Source organism: Corvus moneduloides, chromosome 7, assembly GCF_009650955.1.
Source record: "Corvus moneduloides isolate bCorMon1 chromosome 7, bCorMon1.pri, whole genome shotgun sequence".
NCBI classification, from domain to species: domain Eukaryota; kingdom Metazoa; phylum Chordata; class Aves; order Passeriformes; family Corvidae; genus Corvus; species Corvus moneduloides.
The window spans coordinates 28,541,018-28,561,464 of record NC_045482.1 but is presented as its reverse complement, the minus strand read 5'-3'; the positions used below and the strand labels follow the sequence as shown (position 1 = coordinate 28,561,464).

The following is a 20,447-nucleotide window of genomic DNA, read 5'->3' as shown; positions in this document are numbered from 1 at the left end:
CTGGCCTCATTGATAGTTGCTACTTTTGCCATCTCTGGGGTAAATGTTTGTTAAGAAAAATGTTGATACTGGGCTGGTACCACCCCAGCTGCGGCTGCACTAGAACTGCATGTTTGTGAGTGATTTCATTTTGAGGATTTTTTTCATCACAGTCATTTATCAGATTTTAATCACTTAATGTATAAGTTCCTGAACCGGATTTTAAAATTAACTCTCTGCAATAAATCATGCAGTATTAAAACAAACACCTCAAAAAAGTCTCTTTTATTGATGTTATTTTTATCAACTAAAACTTGTGGTTTCCTCAAAGAAGCATACATGCTTTGCTTTCCATGTCTCTGGAGAGCCATGCTGGCTTCCACAAGTAATCATTCTTATTTTTGCAGCATTTATAGAGCGTAGCATGACCAATATCTTTAAACTGTCCCCTGGAAAACATCCACATTATGGAGAGACAGTGAAGAGAACAAAGTCAGTGTTATGTTGCCTTTCTTTGTTTCTTCCAAATGAAATCATCCAGAGGTGATGATAAAATGAATGATGGATAGAGCAGAAGGGTAAGAGATGTATTTAATTTCATTAGGAGTTGCTCAGCTCCTAGTTTGTAATTGGTTTGTCTCTGCATAACATTCCCCATCCACCACATCTAAGGAATTTTGTCTGACATGGAAAATTGTGGCTTTTTAAACATTAGAACTTTGGTCTTTCTTTTGTCTAAGCACCAAATTATTTGTTAACTTTCCAAAAGCAGCACAGCATCATTTTAAACTGTGTAAAGAAACCATTTGTGAAAATGGCAGCTCTTACGTTCTGCCCTAAGAGCTTTGTGTAGCCAGGAGGAAGATGATGCACTAATAACACTTCCTGAGCAAGACAGAAGTGAGAGAAATATCTGATAGGCATCCAGCTGGGCTGTCCCCCTGCATTGCCTGTATAGCTTCTAACCTTTTTTTTTAAGGTGTCATGTTGCTGTGGATGCACAAGGTTACAGGGAAGTCCTAGCCCAAGGCTACAATTCCAGTGGAATGGGATTGGTGCATAGAAATTGCTGAGCTAATGGACGAATCAGCTATTTCAGGCCTTCCAGTGGCTCTGTGCCACACAGAGGATGCTTATCTGCTTATCTGGTGGAACTGGGAAACTCCACACCACTTAAGAATAATAGGCATCCAGGTAGGAGAGGCACCATAAAAATCTCCAGGGAAACAGAAATAACTGGGAGGCCATCAACTATTTTTATCCCCTTTGTACCTGCTCCTAGAGACCTGAACCTACATTCCTATTACTTCTGCTAAGCTGTCAATGCAGAATCAGCCCCCAAATAAATTTGATTAGAAGTCTATTAAAGAACATTTGGCTGGAAAAATCATTAGCAATTCTCTTTGCTATCTGTTGCACTCAGAGGAGAAGGGTAGTTTGGTTGGGGCCTTGGCTTAAACTGAGTAACAGAATTGCTTGTCCAAAAAAATAAATACAGATATCTGAGAGTGTATCAATAGCAGTGCTCAAGAACAAGTTAGGTCTTGATTGTTTTTTAATAAATTGGGATAAACTGCAGCAGATGCACTAAATGTTTGCTGTACTCTAAAATGTCACCGAAGGGGTAACTTGGAGTTCTGCTGGCTGATTCTCTGAACTCCAGGTTGTACTCCAGACTGTCAGACTGTCTGCAACAGCTATTTTTCTCATACAGGGTATAACTGTAAAATATATCAGTATGTGATGAAATAGTGTTAGCGTAAAAAAAATAATTAAAAAGGAGATCTCTGACAACAGGGCTTGGGTAGTTTATTTAAGCTAGAAAGCCATTAAAGTAGTGTCTATATATAGCTATGCTTTCAAAGAAAAATGCATCTGTACAATGAGATTAAGGGTTTATAACATTTTAGAACTATGGTGTTAAGAGATGACAGAATAAACAACTAAGAGGCATCTACAGCTGGCTTATTTGCAGAAACCTGAGACTTTTTAAATTTTACCTCAAATGGAAGCTGCAGGAGGTCAGCCCCTCCATTTGCTGATCTGTCCACATGAATGAAGGCAGTAACAGGACACCACTCTTGTTTCTCAGGTTTGAATTGTGCTCTCAAAGCAACTTGACATCTCTGTGAGCTCAAAGGAGACCTGGTCCTGTCCACAGCATTCACAGCCAGTGGGTGAACAGTAACTCTAAATGTGACCAAAAAACAAACAAGAATAGGCTTAAACTGGTGGCAGGAAGGGGCTTCAGTGCAGTTTGTTCTGACTGTGAGATCCTGTGGCCTGTAGTGTTGAGCATTAGAAGTCATGTCCTCTTCCTTCCTAGGTAAACAAGGATCATTAGACTAGAGAAAAGTGATACCTTCTAAATTTATGGCCCTATCTCAATAAAGGGACCAATACCAGGTAATTCCAAGGAAGGAGCAAGAACCTCAAAGTACATAACATGCAATTCATAGGAAAATCAGAAATATGCTTAATTCTCTGGCAGTGAGGCACAGGTTTTTATCAGCTCTGCCATATATTTAATAATAATCCTAACTAACATAACTGAGTTATTCTTATTAACCATATAAATATGCAGTCTTCCCCCTTTATTTAAAACCTTAATCTCTTGATCCCAGTAATATCTTCTGGTGATGAGATTTGCAGACTGATCATACACAGATTTAACTGTCTGCTCCATAATGTGAGAGCAGGATCCAAATATTGTCTTGTCTGGACAGAGGTGGGTTCAAACTTGCCAAATTTTCTGCTTATATTAAAGCCCTTCTGAATTTTGCTTCCTGTGTGCAGAGTTTTCCAGCCACATGGAAGAAACTACATTAAATAGCTCCTATTTTCTGTAGGGGTTTGTGAGATCATTTTGCTAACCAGTTGCCTCAGCTATGACTTGTTGCAGAGAGCACTGTATTGAATAACTTTTCAAAGCAGATCCAGGCTGGTTTAAAGAACACAGAGAGGAGGCTGTTCCTTGCTGTTTATTTTGAGAATGGGGTAGAAAGAGGATCTAATTAAATCTCCCAGACACCGTCTTGAGAAAAATCCTGCAAACTGGAGCATTTAAGTGGTTTTGTTTCTTCTTTGCTTTTGTTGGAGGCTTCATAGATAGGTGTGACAGGTACAGCAATAAGAAACATGAGATGAGCACTGTATTCCGCTTTGGGCCAGGCAGGTTGGAGAGATGTGGTCTGGTAGTGAGACCTTTGTGTCTGTCCTCTAACTCAGTGTGTCACCACAGAGAGTTTAGCACCTGCATTGTTTTGATTCACCCAGCTGAGAGAGCAGGGCAGACAATGTACATCTGTTTCAGAACATTGCTTTAAGTGTATAAATTGCTTTGAGACCAGTGCTTGAAATGAGCATATTATCATTGCTCTTCCTCCAGGAACATGGAGTGCTGCTACCATCATCAGTGAGGCAGGTCTGGGGGAAATGCCTGCTCAGTTAATTCACAGGAACAACTACAGGTGGACATGGCCCACACCAAACAGCATTGTTTTTAAACAGTAAAAATGGAGTAAAAGTATGCAACAGATCCATCACTGCCAGTAGACTGCAGCAATGACCTTCCAGAGAAATTCTTTTTGTGTGCTATCTTCTCAGCTGGGAAGATTTTTACAGAAATTGATGTTTGTTAATCTGTAATACAGTTTTGTGCAAATAAAGGGAATTCTCCAAATTAGGATTTTAGATTTTGGCTGGACAAGGCTTTAGTTAGGATTACTTTGTATTAGCAGGAAAATATACAACAATATAACTAGTCTTAGCTGGTTTAGGACAGAAGCTGTGCTCAGACCTTGCACAAAGAGAATGGTGGCAGTGGAGGGGGAGCAGATGGGTACTCTCTTACTGTGTGAAATTTGAGTACAGAATGGCATTCTAGGTTAGATGGCAAATCAATCATATTCTGAAAACAAAACTCTGTTGGGAGACGACCTAATACTTTTTTTTAACAGCATTCGCTTGAGAAATTTTAGTACTTTGCAGTCAAATATATAGTGGTCCTAAAATTATGTGGGATTGAATAACTGTACTCTACAGAAAGGGGAATTACCTTACCCAGTCATGAAATGCAGACATCTCTAGGCAGGGAGGAGCTGACAGAACTCCCAGCACCATGCAGCAATGGCAGGAGAGGGCAGAGAGGCTGGCAAGCCCTTTGTCTTGTTAAGGGAAGCAGTGAGACCACTATTCTCAACACACAGAAGGTGGCACAGTGCTTCTCAAAGTCCTGTTTGATAGACTGATGCACCATCACCATGACTGATCTGCTTCTGAAATGAAGAGTTGACCCAGCTATGAATCTAAGCTCTCAGTTTTTGGGCAGCAGGAATCAGAATTGGGTATCTGATTCCTGCTGCCCCTCAAGACTAGCAGCACCTGCTCTGTGGCACTCTGTAGCCTCTCCAGGCTGGGCAAGTGCTCCTGGGCTGGCTCTGTGCCATTCAGAAGCAAGGATCACATATCATGCCCATGCAGTTGCCATCTGTTGCTAACACTGGCAGGTTTCTACGTTGAATCCTTTCTGTACAGCAAATGAAATAAGGTAGTGTGCAATCCAGCTAAGCAAGCCCCTTCCTTTCCAGATGATAGGGGGTGTTTTTACACTGCTGAGTCTTGCAAATGAAGTCTTCAGGGAAATGATCAACAGCGTGGAGTGCTGTGAGATGGGAGCTTGCAGAATGATTGCTGCTCACAGGAGGGAGAAGTGGTGTTTGCAGCTGTAGGCTCAACTTAGTGGCAAATGATGATCTATTGGAGGGAAGAAAGCAAAGCAGCCAAGGTAACCCAGATGAGGTTGCTATTTTCTAACAAGTTTCCTTTTCTGTTTCTGGTATAACACAATAGACTTTCTTCCCCTGGAGCCCAGTGGGTGCCAGTCATTGCTCATATCCTCTCCTCTGAGGTGGCCCAGGCCAGGCAGGCTGGTGCACATGGCTCATTGGGGCTCTTCGGGTGATCCTTGGGGCAGGTGGTTCTGGAGCCTCTTGCACTGCCTCTGGGAATTGCACGCTAGTCTCTCACCTCCCTTTTCCTGTGTGTATTGTTAGAAAGTTCCTGCCTTATGTGGCCTCTTCCTCCTCCGCTGCTTAACTCCAGGGGATGCTCAATTAGCCTGATCTGCACTCCACAGGTCTCTGGATATGAGGCACTGGGGAGAAAGAGAGACCATGGCTTGCTCTAACAACAGAAGGCGATTTTCTGAAAAAAAGGCAACTGCAGCCTTGTGCTGCCACCCCAGCACAGCGTGGGACAGCAGGATCCCCACACCTTTGGGGACTGCCATGTGGAGGGAGTTGCTTATAGGTACCAGCAAATGGTCAAGCATTTGAGATCGGGAATCTGCTATTTCTCACTGGCCTGGCCTGAAAGAGAAACTCCTTCTACCATGGAAAATCCTGAGCACACAATCCTCTGGGAGGCAGGAAGTAACAGCTTGTTCAAGCACGAGGTTCTCCTGACCAGCCTGGTCTATTAAAGAGAAGTTCCTGCTGTTTTCCTGCTGGCACTGGTTTGAATTATAGTGCAGACAGACCTGCTATCCTTCACTGGAATTTGTGTCTGGGTAATGTTTTCAAAGCTGCAGCATTACTGGGAAAATAGGTCAGAAGTATCATCGTGGAAAGAGGGAGAATCTCTCCTCCAATCTAAGCAGAGCACAGAAAGAGGCACTTGTAGCTATGACAGAATCAACCCAATGGATAACATCCTACCCCAGGACTGTGCAGGGCTATGGTTAGAGAAATAACCAGCAAATTTGGCTTGTTCACTTAGGCTGCTGGCTCCCTACAGCTGTGCACTGCTTGAGGCAACAAACCTCAGCCCAAGTTAGAGCCAAGGAAGGTGCATTCCTGCTGCAATACAGGTATTTATAAAATGTAATAAAATTTTCAAATGTCCTTTGTCTCTGTCTTGTGTCCCTGTAGGAAGAGTGCCAGAACTATGTTCGAGTGCTGATTGTTTATGGCAAGAAGGTCTTTACCTGTGGTACCAATGCCTTTTCACCTGTGTGTTCCAGTCGACAGGTCTGTTTTAGCTCTGTTACAGTGATGGAGAGGGTTGGATGCATGCTCTGGGGAAGGCCAGTCATTTGGCAGGCTATCATGGGTGCACAAAATGTGTTCTAAATGTAGCTGACTGAAATTATTTTGGTTTTCTTCTTTGGGCTACTGTGGGGCAATGAGTGCATCTGCAGTTGGGGAGCAAAAAGTTCATGTTATGGGTGAGTTGGGTCTGGACAAAGTGCTGCTCGTGTAAATCTTGGGTATGGCACTGAAAATGGGGAATATAGACAAGCTTAGCTGTGAGTACCTACTGAGCTGAATACCTTAAAGTTTCTTTAAAATAAATGGCAAAACTCCCTTTGGATTCAAGGGAGGCAGGAGTAGGTCCAGAGAAATGTTTACTTGTATGTTTTCTTAAGGCCAGTATGTATTTAGGAGGTGTCTACGGAAGATTGAAAACCTGTGCCTGCGCCAGGAGCACCTGATTACACCAAGCGGGTTTGGGCTTTACTGGCTGGGGAATTACCCTTTGTACAAAGCAGTAGGATCAGTGAGGCTCAGACACAACTTCATACATTGGCAAACGATGGATGTAAAGATCAATTTTCAGTCATCACTAAGATTACCTTCTCATAGCTACCTGATTTTTAAAAATCAGGGATTTGCTAGTAGGTCCTCATGGGCAAACAAAATTCTCTATACCGGTAAGAAAGTCAGATGCTCTTTAAATTTTCTTCTCTCTCCTTTTAAATACAGGTAGGAAATCTCAGCAAAATCATTGACAGAATTAATGGAGTGGCTCGGTGCCCATACGACCCTCGGCATAACTCGACAGCTGTGATTACATCACGAGGAGAACTCTATGCTGCAACTGTGATTGATTTTTCTGGACGGGATCCTGCTATTTACCGCAGCCTTGGAAATGTTCCCCCACTTAGGACAGCACAATACAACTCCAAATGGCTCAATGGTAAAGTCATGTGGGTCACATCTGAGCAAGAGATATATTAAAGTCAGCTTGACAGGCTTGTAAATCTTTCTCTCTCTTTTCATATTGAGATCCAGAGTTATGATGGGGAAAGGCTTCCAGAGCAATAATCAATGCAGCTTAGAAGACATTTAAAAAGAGCCTGGAAGTATTTCAGAGAAGTTGATTTAGAATATAGAAAGTGGGTCTTAGAGGCTACTTAACATATATATGGGTCTCTGTCTTGTGAGATGACCAAATACATCATTTTAACAAGAAAACCACTCAAAGATTTGAAGATCAAAACCAACTTAAAGCATCATATTGTTGACCCAGTTCTGCAGAGTGATAGGCACTCTTTACTTCCACTGACTCAGCTGAAGATGCCTGGTTTCAGTGCAAGATCACGCCAAAAATGAGAAATTTCACAGCACATTATGTTCCATGTGAATCCATGGTGATGTGGATTTATAGTTATTAAAAGCAGCTCTTACACCAGTATGATAATACCCTGCATCAAGCAAGCTATAGAATTTCAACCAGTAATCCCTGCACTGAGTCCACACCTTCTGACTGGGGCAAAGCACTTCTTGTCTGAGCAGACTGTAGTGATGGATACCCCAGTATTCCCCCCATCTCCTTTTACCCAGGTAAATTGATCAGGTATTTGAAATCTTTCTATTAGATTTCAGGACATTTCAATTAAAGATAAGAGCAGTGGGACTGTGCACTCTCTGGAGCTTAATAAGACTGAATTAGGCTTCTGCAGGCATACTGAAGTCAGTATGGAGACCTGGAGTTTAAGGAAAAGGATGTCTTCCAGAAGGACTGAGAATTAGGACTAAGCATCGTAGCCCATATACACTCATTGGAAATATGTTCCTCTTGTTTGTGCATGAATGCAAGATTCAGAAGGAAGCCACATTGGAACAGGGGAGTTTAAGGAAGACAATCAGTAACTGAAGTTCTCATATGTGACTGGAAAAACTAATGTGACTCTTGGATTTATAACCTTGTGCAGCATTGGTGACATCGGAGTAATTTCATCCTGTTCTGGACACTTTTCAACAAGAAACAGAAAACCTGAAGGTGATTCAGAGAAAAGCCATGCAGTGATTTGAAACTTGGAAAGCCTGCCTCACAGTGAGAGACTTAAGGAGCTCGATTTATTTATCTTTCTGAAAAAGAGATAAAAGGTGTTTTGTTCACGATATGGAAGTACTTACATCAAAAGAAGATTTTGGAAAGGATAAAGTTCTTTAATCCAGCAGACAAGTCATGACAAGAACCTGTGATTGGAAGCTGAAACCAGATAATACCAAATGGGAAAAGAAGTGCAGGTGGCAGCTGGGTCAGTCTTCAGTCATTTGAACAAGTCATTGAGGAAAGTGATGGCTGTAAAGCCATGTGACATTGTCCAGTAAGATCATATCGCCTTCGAAAGATGGGGTCTAACTCACCTGTTAGTTAGAGGATCTGATTGTGGAATTACAGGGTGAAATTCTCTGATTTGTGTTAGACAGAAGGTCAGACTGGGGATCACAATGGTCCCTTTAAGGTTCATGGTTAGTTTGAAGGAGAAAGTTTGACAGGAGATGATTTGCAATGTCCTTCCCTCCATACCATCATCTGCCTCCCAAACTCGGCTTGCAGCATCAGTGGCCTGCCTTTCTCTGTTCTTCTTTCCCTCCTGGGCTGCAGCTTTAAAGGAATTCTGTACTTCTCTTTTTTCTTCTTCCTTTGAGCACTACTCAGAAATGAACATTTTAAAACACCCTATAAAACCAACAGGTTTGGGGAAGGGTTTTTGTTTGTTTGTTTGTTTGGTCAAATATTATTCATTGGCCAATCTTTACCAAAGAAACTTCTAGGATAAAAGACTACACACTTTAAAGCTTTGTTATATACCCAGTTAAAATATTTACTGCTAAACCTACTAAATTTCAGGTTCATTTCAACTCTTGTGAAAATAATAACAAAAATTCTAGGAGAAAAAGCATTAAGGAGAGCATGTTTCACTAGTGTCAGTCTCTGGCATGGTTTTGTTTTATGGACATAAGATAATCTTTTGTGCCTAGAAACTGGAAAGGTTTCATGATAAAAGCCAGATGTGACAGTGCTGGGAGAGTAGCTTGAATGTTTCAGCGCAGCTGTGTGGGGAATCGGGCGGATGCACGCAGCATATTTAACACATCATAAGGTCCACTTCAGAAGTGAATAGGTGAAGCAGCCCAGTGGGAAGGCTTTATCTTGTAAAATGAGTATAGGTACAGAGAAAGTCCTGCACATGCAAAGTGTTGAACTCTGCTTTCACTGAAATCAGTAGCAGCTTTGCCAATGAAGTGGGGGAAAAATGGGGCCTTTCCAAGATCTGAAAAAAGGTACTAGAGCTATATCCTCATATATCATTATTCCCATCTACTGTTTTTATGTCCTCTGCTGACTCCAAACTCCCTGTGGTCCCAGCTTTGACAGGCTGCATAAATGGAGCTGGCAGCGCAATGCACTGAGCGAGTCAGTGAGCATGGATTGATTTCTAACCTATATAAATCTCTTCAAATGTTTGTTTTTCAGAGCCTAACTTTATTGCTGCCTATGACATCGGCTTGTTCACCTACTTCTTCTTCCGTGAGAACGCGGTGGAACATGACTGTGGGAAAACAGTGTATTCTCGTGTGGCAAGGGTTTGCAAAAATGATATTGGAGGGAGATTTTTGCTGGAGGACACATGGACAACTTTCATGAAGGCCAGACTGAACTGCTCCCGTGCTGGAGAAATCCCTTTCTATTACAATGAATTGCAAAGCACCTTCTACCTTCCCGAGCAAGATCTGATCTATGGTGTCTTCACTACCAACGTGTAAGTTGCACTGGCTTTACTGCCCTTCCTCTACCCCCAGCAGTCTGAGACTGACAATGTATTGATTTCTTAAGCAGTCTGAGCAATCATTTTAGAGAGATCGTTTGGTTAATGTGAAAGAATAGATAGGTCTGTGTTATCCATCATGACAACGTAGCCTCTAGGACAGTGTTTTTAATCCATGGTTCACAGATTGCTGGAGTCTGTAAAAGCTGACTGTTCAGTTTTAGGGTAACTTAATTTGATACAAACCTGGGCAGTGACAGACTTCAGACTTTTTGTAGGGACAGTGCAACTTGTATAGTTTGGAGAGATGATCTAAAAATGACCCAAAAGAAACACATTAATTTCCAGCCAGGCTAATTGCCTGGACAATCTGACACAATTGTGTGAACACTGGAGCTGGCCCATGAGATGGACAGGTGCTCATGCTTGGGAGAGAAGGGCTGGAAAGAGAAGAATGAGGAAGATGGGATCACAACAGACTGGATTGAAATCAACATCTATTTCAGTTGAACAACACTATAATAGCAAGGTCATGAGGACCACAAGGCATTTAGCATTTCCAAGGCAGGGGGGCTTTACTCTGCCACAGACTGTTTGAGGTCCACAAATCAAAAGCAGCCTTGGAGCTCTGAGGGGAAGGTATGATTTCTGATACTTCATAATCACCTCTTCTTGGCTTGATATTGAAAAACTTGTAATTGGAATGATTTAGTGTAGCTGTGAAAGCAGAAAGGAGAAGAGGAGTTAATTAAAAAATATATTGAAAAACTCATAATGTATATTTTTAAGTCAGGAAAACTCAAATAACTTCTTCTCTGATGCCTAAGGCTAGGATGATAAGTTTCAAGCTATAACCAGTCTGCATGGTATTGAGTTTCAATAATACATGTTCTCCAGGGGGGTGTTAGCCTGACGTGTAAACTAGAGAATGAAAATCCGAGTAGTTACTCCATATGGCAAATGCTCCAAGTGCCTTCCTCATGCTGGGCAGCCAACTTCTTGGGGGTTTTTGTGTGCAGTGCTGTACTGTCCAATATGAATAAGGGGCTGTTCCCAGGGAGCCCACAGAAAACCAAAGCAGTGAAGCCCTGCTGAAGTACAAACCCTCCTGTTTTGTTGTGTTACCTGCTGGTGTGACAGGGCTTGAATTTCAGCCCTTGAACTCACAAAGCATCAACCCCAACTTCTTGAGCTAAAGCGCTCTTGGGAGCCTCACTGTGAGTCAACAGATCCTGAATGTTCTTCCCCCTCTGTAAATTCCAAGAAATAGGTAAGTGTTTGGCCACCCTCATCCATCTTCCGTGTTTTGTTTCTCTTCCACCATTGCCAATGTCAGTCAAAAGTGAGCCAGCAGAGAAGCAACTAGAAAAAATAAACATGATTGAGCACTGCATCTTGACTGTGGACTTGGGGAAGATCTGTCCTCAGACTGAAAGGCACATGAGTCATTCTCTAAAAACATTTAGAAGATATTAGCCAAACTTCCTGAACATTAAAAGGAAATCTGGCTGCTGCTTTGGGCACTTGAGCTGACCTTTGTTTTCTTCTTTTTTTGCAGTTGGAGAGGACTTCTGTGCCCATAGTGATAATGTTTTGTCTATCTATTTGTCCATTCATCCAGCCAAGAATGGAAGCTGGAAATGAGAAAATTATTAATAACTGTATTTTATTTATCAAATTGGGGATGTTTTTGGACATGGGGGAGGCATAGACTAGCTCTGGCTGGAGCAGTTCTCTTCTGCTGTGTCCATCTCCCAAGTTTAGCATGAGATGTGATAAGTGTTATGATAAGTGTTACCTGTCTCCTGTGGGTACACTTGAGTCATTCTTTGTACATCAGGGATGTAGGATCTCTCTTGTATCTTCTGAAGACAATATAATATGCAATGCTTGTGTAATTAAAGAAATTAGTAATTGATAATAGCTGAAGTTAGATCAAATAGCATTTTGGGTCTACAACATGGTGTTCTTTTAAAAGTTCAAAGAGAAAATGTTCCAATTTGTCATCCGACTGGAGAAATAATGGTAATTACTCTTTTAACTTTCACTGGGACTTATATCATGGTGCATGAGCTCTGCATACCAAAGAGGGTTAATTTATGCACCAGTCTGAGTTTCTTTGTGATAAAATACCAATGCAACACAAAGCTATGATTTTTTTGTTGTTGTTATTTACAGGTATTTTTTACTTCGGAAGGTTCATGTTTAATGAATTTAGGGTCATCTTATAACAAAGGGGAATTCGTGGTTGTGGTAACACCCACGTACAGATTTATTGCTTCATGTTATGTTATACCCAGCTGAATCAGTGGGAAAGAGAGCTTTTAGGGGAAGCTGCTGATGAAATATTTAAGATGTTTTTATTAAATTTTTTCTGGGAGTTAATAGAGACAGTATTAGAACCTCTTTGAACTTAACCCATTCTTTATACCAGCTAGTTAGTCACAGGAGATAGGAGGTGGGGATAAAGGAAGTTGCACTTCACACCAAAACAGAGGGGCCAGCTGTACCAGTTGATGTCACTGACTTGAGACTGGGATCAAACTTTTCATAAGGAGGGATGGGAAATATGCCAGGCCACAGATGGAAAGGAAAATGGTCCACAGATTTAATGGAAAACCACTTTCCTTTCTCCTTTCCAGCAAAGAGAAAAGGCTGAACTATGAAGTCCTTAGCAGGGTCCTAAAAATATCCTTTTTTTTTTTTTTCTAAGTATTTTCATTAGACTAGTGGAATTTTATTCTTTCTTTTCCTTTTTCATTTTCTTCCTCATTGTCTTTTTTTTCCTGTGTGCGCCTCAAGGCATTTACTTGTCATCCATCATTAGGTTTGTCTTAAGAGCTGCTGTCTGTGAGCATGCACTGCGTCAGCAGTGTTCAGACAAAAGTGGAGAAAGGTTTGCCTGGTGTTGCTTTGACATGTTCAAAGTGAACTACTCCATCATTCTGGGGATGGAAGGGGCAGGAGGGAGCAGAGAATGGGAAGGCAAAGCAGGAAGTTCTTCCTGATGTTGTATTGCTAGGAAGAAATATGCTGTGAAAGAATCTGTTATTCTGCTTTCCAGCCTGGGAGGGTGAAGAAAGGCTTTTTTTGTGTGTGCAAGAGAGTGTAATTATTGGTTTAGTTAAAAAAAAAAGTGTTCTTTTCAGGGAATTCAAATTGCTTTAATTAGCAGAAAGATACATACAGCAGGGCTTGGGTTATTTAAAAGGCACCGTGACAAATCAGTCTCTCATGCTGCCCCTATTTTTAGTTTTATTTTGGTATCTTTTTATCTAAACCTTGTAGTTTTCCTAAAAAAAACAAAAAATAAAATTAAAAAAAAAAGAGGGGAGAACTGGGAGCAGGTTTGAATTCCAGATCATCACTTATCAGTGTCCCCCTGGGTCAGTTTTGTTGAGGTCACCATCTAGGAAGTGCCCTCCAACCCTCTTGAGGCAGGACAGGAGGAGATGAGCTTGCTCAGGATCCTGCAGAAATGGGTCCTCCAGGACTGAAAAGGAACAGCAAAGGCCAGCTGATCTGTGTGCAGTCTGACTGGGCAGCAGAGCATCCCTAGAACAAATTCCTTTCCGAAGAGTCCTTCACACAGCAGCATCTCCCTCGCTGTGCCTCCCCTGGCTGAGTGTAGATGGTGAACAGTCTGCCCCAGACAGGTCCTGTTCCCAGCTGGGAACACACAGAAGTGAACTGTGGTCATTGAAAACAGAGGTTTCCATGAATTAGCAAGACCTTTTGCATGCTGAGCTGCTGTCAGAACCAGCTGGTTTGTCACTGTCACCTTTTCCCTTCCACTGCATGTATATATATATAAAATATTAGGTGATATATTTTATAGCTGAAGATTTCAGGAACCTGCAGAAACAGAATTTCACCTTGAGAAACACCAAGAGATTAAAAATTAGGTTGTTTGTAATCAATAAAGGTAGACCGGTTGTTAAAAAAATAAAAATAAAACCAGACTCAAATAATCCATGCAAATTAAACTGTATTCACCTTTCTTGTCAGAACTGCTTCCATGGCCCTTAAATCTCTGACATTTTAAAACCAAACTTAAAATTCATTCTCAAAATTGTCATGCAAGTCATCTGCATTTTACAGTTTATTTATTTATTTATTAATACTCCCAGTGAGATTGGTATCACTGTACATCTACCTAGCAATTTACATGTATATTATTTGAGTGGAGTTTGATGTCTGTTATGATGAAAATGTCAATGTTCTAATGATTAAATTGATTTCTTTTACCCTCCCCTTTTCCAGAAACAGCATAGCTGCCTCAGCAGTGTGTGCCTTCAATCTGAGTGCCATTACTCAGGCATTTAATGGCCCTTTCCGTTACCAAGAAAACCCAAGATCAGCCTGGCTGCCAACATTAAACCCCATCCCGAATTTCCAGGTACTGCTGTTGCCCTTCAGTTTACTGCAGTCCCTTTTACATTCTGTCACTTCAGTGGGTTGATTTGTGTGGGGCTCATTTCTCCAGGTGGACCCATGGTACAGATAAATTGTATTTCTCCACATTTATGAGTGTTTTAGTCTGTGGAACTCCTTGCCACAGAATTCATGGCAAAAATTGAATGGTTTAAGGAATAATAAGAATGTTCTGGTTTTTTATAATGATGAATAATTTAAATCTCTGTTGCACTTATCACTGGCACGTGTACTCTGAGGATGTGATTCTCACAAGAGGACTTAAGACATGTCCCTACTAAAACTGTGAAGGACTGAAAGCTGAAGCTGGACAAAGTCAGACTAGAATGGAGACAACCTATATTTTTTAAACAAGAAAGGTAATTAACCACTGTGACTCTGTAAGGAAGTGATGAATTTTCCATCACTTGATAGGGCCCCTAAGGCTACCAGTGCTTCAGTGGAAGATGGATGACTTTCTAACACATGGTAGCTCAGCCAGAAGCCATGGACTTGTTGCCACAGTAACTGATGGAAGGGGAGACATGAGGATTGTCACAGGGGTTCCTTCTCCTTTTAAAAATCTTTGAGTTTATGAATGAGCAACTTTCCAGGATTATCAGTTAAAGCAATTTTGAAAATTATAAAACAACTTCAGTTGCTTTATCACCAGATCCAGTCAGTGTGGTGCAGAGTATGTGTGTGACAGCCCTGGCAAACCTCAGTCTTCTGAAGCATGAGCCCATTTTACAGCTCAGCCGCTTCCCACTTGGGGAATTCTAGGGAGGATGGACTTGTCTTCATGTCCTTGTGTCCCCATGGCACATCCTTTCAGCCTAATTGTCTGAATCTGGCTCTCCTTTATTATGGCAAATGTGCTGAGGCTGCTTGCAAGTGCCATCTGCCTTCAAACTGGTGATGTCAGGGACCTTCCAAACAGAACTCTACAATCGCCTGAGATCAAGCAAGAGCAGATGGAAGGCACGTCTCTGCTGCAGGCAGAGCCAGCGTTGTCTTGCTGCTGAGGAGCCTGATTTCTCCTCTTGAATTCCCTCTTGGCACCTGACTGAGGGCTCCTGCCCATACAAGGTGGGATAGGCTTGGCCTCTTGATCACCCTCTCAGCTTGGTGCACTCAAAACCAAGAAACAAAGCCTTGCTGAAGGTCCAGCCATGCCAAATATAGCCAGGTTTTTGTTGTCGTTGTTGATGATGTTCTTGGGGGGTTTTTTGAGTTTAAAGGGAATATTAAGGCAAACTGAGAATCAAAGACTTTCTGTCCCTTCCTGGGCTAACCCAGAAGGAATAGTAAAGGACTTTGGAAAGGAATAGGAAAGGACTTTGGAAAGGAATAGTAAAGGACTTTGGAAAGCATTTCCATGGAGTGAAAAGTATCAGTTAAAATGTGGAGTGTAAAGATTGCAGCAGCAAGATGAAAGAAACGGGTCAGAGGAAAATAAAGAAAGGAAAAGGAGCTATGTGGTAGACAAAAGGAAGATTGCAAGAAGAGATTACGATGTTTTTCAAGTACAGAAGGAACAAGAGGTCAGTGCAGGGCCTTTAGGAGATGACAAGGGTAATTTAGTGACAGAAGAGGCAGATATTGCAAAAACATTAATTTTTTTGCCTCAGTGTTCACAAAGAAAGATGAGGGAAGCATGCCAGAATTTTTTTTCTTGCAGAGAGGAAGGAGAAATACTGAAGGATGCAGAGGATCAGGACAGTGCAGATAATCAGGAAATTAGAACAAAACAACATTAAACCAAACCAGAGGGATGCTGCGTCAGCACGTGAGCTGCCAATAGACCAAAAGGATTATCTGCGACTTTCTGAGAACAGAAAACAAAACCAACAATGACATTCCTGCCACTGGGGCTCCTTTTAGGTGATGCTCTAGAAAGGAAAGTGAATGGGGAGAAAGGCATCCAAAGGAAGACAGTGGTTTGAAACAGGAGTATAGGATACAACAAAAGAGAGAGATCTAAAAACTCTTTAGAATGTGGGATGAGTCATGAACTAAAAAAGACCATTGCAATAGAAAAAAGCATTAAAACCCACCTGAGGACACATCAAAAACCCACTGATGTTTCCTTAGTCTGGCTATTCAGGAAGATGCTTAAATTGATTGAAAAGTGACCATGTTCATAGATTGTCAGAATTATATAACGTGTTCTCCTAGCTCACACAGCCTCTAGAATGTTGTAAGGCTTAGTACCCCAGCCATTGGAATCCATATTTACTGTGTGAATGTGTGTTAAATGCCTGACAACTCATTTTAGCACGTAGTAAGAGAAGGGCTGCGTGGTGCACCTGGGAAAGGCAGCGATACCACCAAGAGTTGCTGTGATGCGTATCGAGCGTGTGCACATGGGAAATTTGTACACTGTAAATCAGCATCCTAATTCTCAGTATTCTGACTTTTCTTCAAGGAAAGCCCAAACACCTGGACCCAAAATAAAGAAAAAGGAATGTGTGGGATTTTTTTCTAGTGAAATTGCTCAGGTGTGAGTTTTACTTCGTGAGTAGGGAAGTTGTCCGTAGACTGAGTATGGGACTTGGCAAGATTTAGTTGTACTACTGTCTCCCATGGTCCTGGGAAGATAAACACCCAGTCACCCTGCTGCCTTTTGGAGTAATAAATTTTCTGCCCTCCATGCAGATATTGTGGGGAAGAGTGAGATCGAGTCCCAGCTATTGACACAGACCAAAAAATTAGCACTGGTTTTGAAAATAATTGAGTTCTAGGAATTAATCTAACATGGAAACTCAGGCCTTAAAATGCACTATTCACCTGGTAGGACTTACACTGTTTAAAAGACACAAGATGAGCTCTTTTTCTCCCCTGTTCTCACTGGATAAGGGAACTGAGTCCTGTTTCAGTTCCTCCCTTGGTGCTGGAGGATGGGTGGTCGTGGCTTGATCTGCCATTTGCTGTCAGGAGGGAAGAGTATGGGGTGGGAGGAGCTTGTGGTTGCTTCAGATGCAACTGTGGGGGCCTGGCCAGAGGGGAGCACTTCAAAGAAAAGCAATGTAGCAAGTTTGGTTCTTTTATACAAAACCAGTCCATTTTTAGGTTTTTAAACTCCCAAGTTTTGTTCATTGTACAGACTGAGGTGCCAGGCAGAGTCTGAAGATTGTCTGAAGTGCTTCAAGGATTTATCACCACAAAAACTTCTCTTCCACTGCTGCCTTTAAATATTTCTGCAGCTAGTTTTAATTCTTTCTTTTTCTCCATAGTTTGTTAAAGCCTTTTGCCCTTCTCCTGTGCTGGTTGAGGGTATCACAAGGGAATGAAACTCCACTTTCCTGGTCAATGGACCACTTAGGAGAAAAGTTTTCGAAGAGTGGGCTACAGGCCAAATCTAGGCAAGGATCTATGACTAGGATGTGTGCCTGATCCCGTGACCCTCACACAGACTCACCTCCCCAGGAAATCAGTAGGACATGGGTTTCCATGCTGGACTGGGGAGAAGATGCATTTTCTGAAATTCAATCTTCTGTATTTAGTGTGGGACACTGAACGATGACAGCCCTAACGAGAACCTGACGGAGAGAGTCCTGCAGGATGCACAGCGCTTGTTCCTGATGAATGATGTGGTGCAGCCAGTGACTGTGGATCCGTATGTGACTCAGGACAGCATTCGATTTTCCAAACTGGTGGTTGATATTGTTCAGGGGAAGGATACTCTGTACCATGTCATGTATATTGGAACAGGTAAGAGCATTAGGCCTTCAAACAGTTCCTCCTGCTTGCTTGTAGACCTAGCAGCCCTGGGAGCCCAATTGTGAAGTCCTTACACAGTTGTCGTTCAATATGATTTTGGCACAAAACTGCTTGGAAGTTGTTTGCTAGAGTAAATTAAAGCAGGATGGAGGACTTGAGGCAGAGTCCCAAGTGATCAGACTGTAAATCTCTATTGTGTTTAAAAAGACCAATAACATTTTTCTCCCTCTTATAAAAACATGTTTCAACTAATCAGGCTAATACATAACAGTGGGGAAGAGCAGAGGTCACTGGAATGCTCTGTGGTTTCATAAGTGTGAGTTGCCTCTCAGTGCTATGACAGACCCATCTCTGAAAAAGCAATAATAATACATGAACTCCAGGCTTGCTCAGGGTTTTAATTGTGTCTTTCTTTGCACTTCCACATCCCTACTGGTGTATGACTCCCAGTGCTTTCGGGAATGGGCATGCACTGAAGTGTAAGGCAGGTAGGGAAGCTGAGGCAAGTGCTTTTTTGTGGGAGCACAGCAAGCCAGTGGTAGAATTAAGTGTATGACTTAGTCTCTTGATTTCTACTTCCATACTCTAATTAGCAGGACACATTGCCTCTTCTGAAAAGCACAGATATCTTGGATAAGTGAAGATAAAGGACAAAGCGTTATAAATGGTTGTCTTAGCCCCTATTCATACTAATGATAGAGGTTAAATTAAATAGTTTGATTAATCAGAGCATATGGCCAGCCTCATGGGTATAATGTTGTTATCCTCTATTGCAGAAACTTTGACTTTAGAATAAGATGGATTGCTTCCATAAGTGTTAATTTAATCTCACATCTGAATGCAGAGTCATTGCCTCATTCTCATGTTTAGGAGAATGGACCTTCAGGACTGTGTCATAATTTATCTAACTTTTATCACCACTTATTTCAAAAGTGATCATCTTGGTTTATTATTTATATGTTCTAGCAACACTCCCAGTATGGGAGCCTCCAGGAACATTGGTTATGATGAGAAGATTGTACTTAAATTGTAATACAACATCGTTCTGCCAGTATGATATCTTGATATTTAAAGTGAGGAGTCCAAGCTACAGAGCCTTAGAGAAAGCTGGAATACTTCCTGCCTTGTATCATTAGTGTAAAAAGGTCCAATGCCATAACCTTAACTACTTAGTCGTGTTTGCCTTCTGGCCCTGGGTAGCGGTGACTGAAGAGTAAGATCTGCTGGAAATGTTTGAACTTGTGAAATGCTTCAGTAGAGACAGCCCTGCCCAGAGGCAGCCCTGAACACAAACCCAGTCCTGAGACTAACTGAGCTCAAGCTTCAGTCTTGTTCCACATGTAAGTGAAAGGGGAACTTCACATGGCTGCCAACCCCACCACTATAAATTGCTGAGCTTTGGCAGCAATGCAGAAGTTACTGGAAGAGAAAGATTAAGTTTCAGGAACAATCAGGGCTGACAGACCTCTTGGGGGTTTCAATGCAAAATGGTGTGGTTGCCCCCTTTCCCCCTGCATTAATCTCCCACAGCTTAGCAGATCTCTAAATTGTTTAGGTTAGAGCACTGTGAGCACAAACATGTATGTTTCTGTGTATGAACTGCTCATGCCATAACATCCCCTTGTCAAGCTGGCTTCTTCCAGGAAGAGGATCAATTAGGTCTGTGACCCATGCAGTCATTATGGAGGCCTCAGAGATTTCCAGCAGGGCTGCTGCATTTGTTGTCATTTGTCATGACATCAGATCATACTGATCTGCTCCATAAACCAATAGAAATATAGACTCAAGGCACCAGAAATTATTCCTGCTATCCTGGGTTACCTTGCTCACTCACTGGTAACGGGACCAGACTCCTCTGCCTTAGCGCTCCAACTGGGAAATGCTGCCAGGTACTCACTGTCCAGATGGTTCACATCCTCCTGAATTCCCATTAAAATGCATTCTCAGGTGGTTTCTGCTGAGGATTATAACGACGTAGCTAGAGCTCTCTACCATGGGCAGCAGGTGACCAAGAACTAGGTTAAACCAGCTCTGTAAAGATGACATTAATGTTTCACTCTTTAGGCAGGTATGAAATGAAGTCATTGCCTCCAAGATTTACTTGTGCCTTGTTTCTTGTTCTATTAGAGTATGGCACCATCTTGAAGGCCCTTTCTACCACTAACAGGAGTCTGAGGAGTTGTTATTTAGAGGAAATGCAGATCCTCCCTGATGGACAACAGGAAGCAATCAAGAGTCTCCAAATCCTACACAGCGACAGGTCACTCTTTGTGGGTTTAAATAATGGAGTGCTAAAAATTCCTTTGGAGAGATGCTCCATGTACAGAGCAGAGGGGTAAGTAAATTTACAGCTCTAATATATCCCATTTCAGGTTAAAGAGAAAAGCACCAGGCTAACATATTGCAGTTTGATTTGGTTAAGAAGCCTTTTGCTTCATCAGTAAGAGACAAAAAACACTGCTGCAGTGCATCTCCTGATAGATATGTGCAT

At 41.9% G+C, this 20,447-nt stretch overlaps 1 protein-coding gene across 5 annotated transcripts in view; it reads left to right on the top strand.

Moving 5' to 3' along the window:
* SEMA5B (semaphorin 5B) overlaps positions 1 to 20,447 on the top strand; it is a 271,124-nt gene that overhangs the window by 193,842 nt on the left and 56,835 nt on the right. For all 5 annotated transcript variants that reach the window (XM_032114157.1, XM_032114158.1, XM_032114156.1 and 2 more), the window contains exons 7-12: positions 5,910 to 6,008; positions 6,744 to 6,957; positions 9,529 to 9,814; positions 14,084 to 14,219; positions 17,740 to 17,947; positions 20,084 to 20,291. In XM_032114157.1, the coding sequence (XP_031970048.1) occupies positions 5,910 to 6,008; positions 6,744 to 6,957; positions 9,529 to 9,814; positions 14,084 to 14,219; positions 17,740 to 17,947; positions 20,084 to 20,291 (1,151 nt within the window). The remainder of the gene's footprint in view (positions 1 to 5,909; positions 6,009 to 6,743; positions 6,958 to 9,528; positions 9,815 to 14,083; positions 14,220 to 17,739; positions 17,948 to 20,083; positions 20,292 to 20,447) is intronic.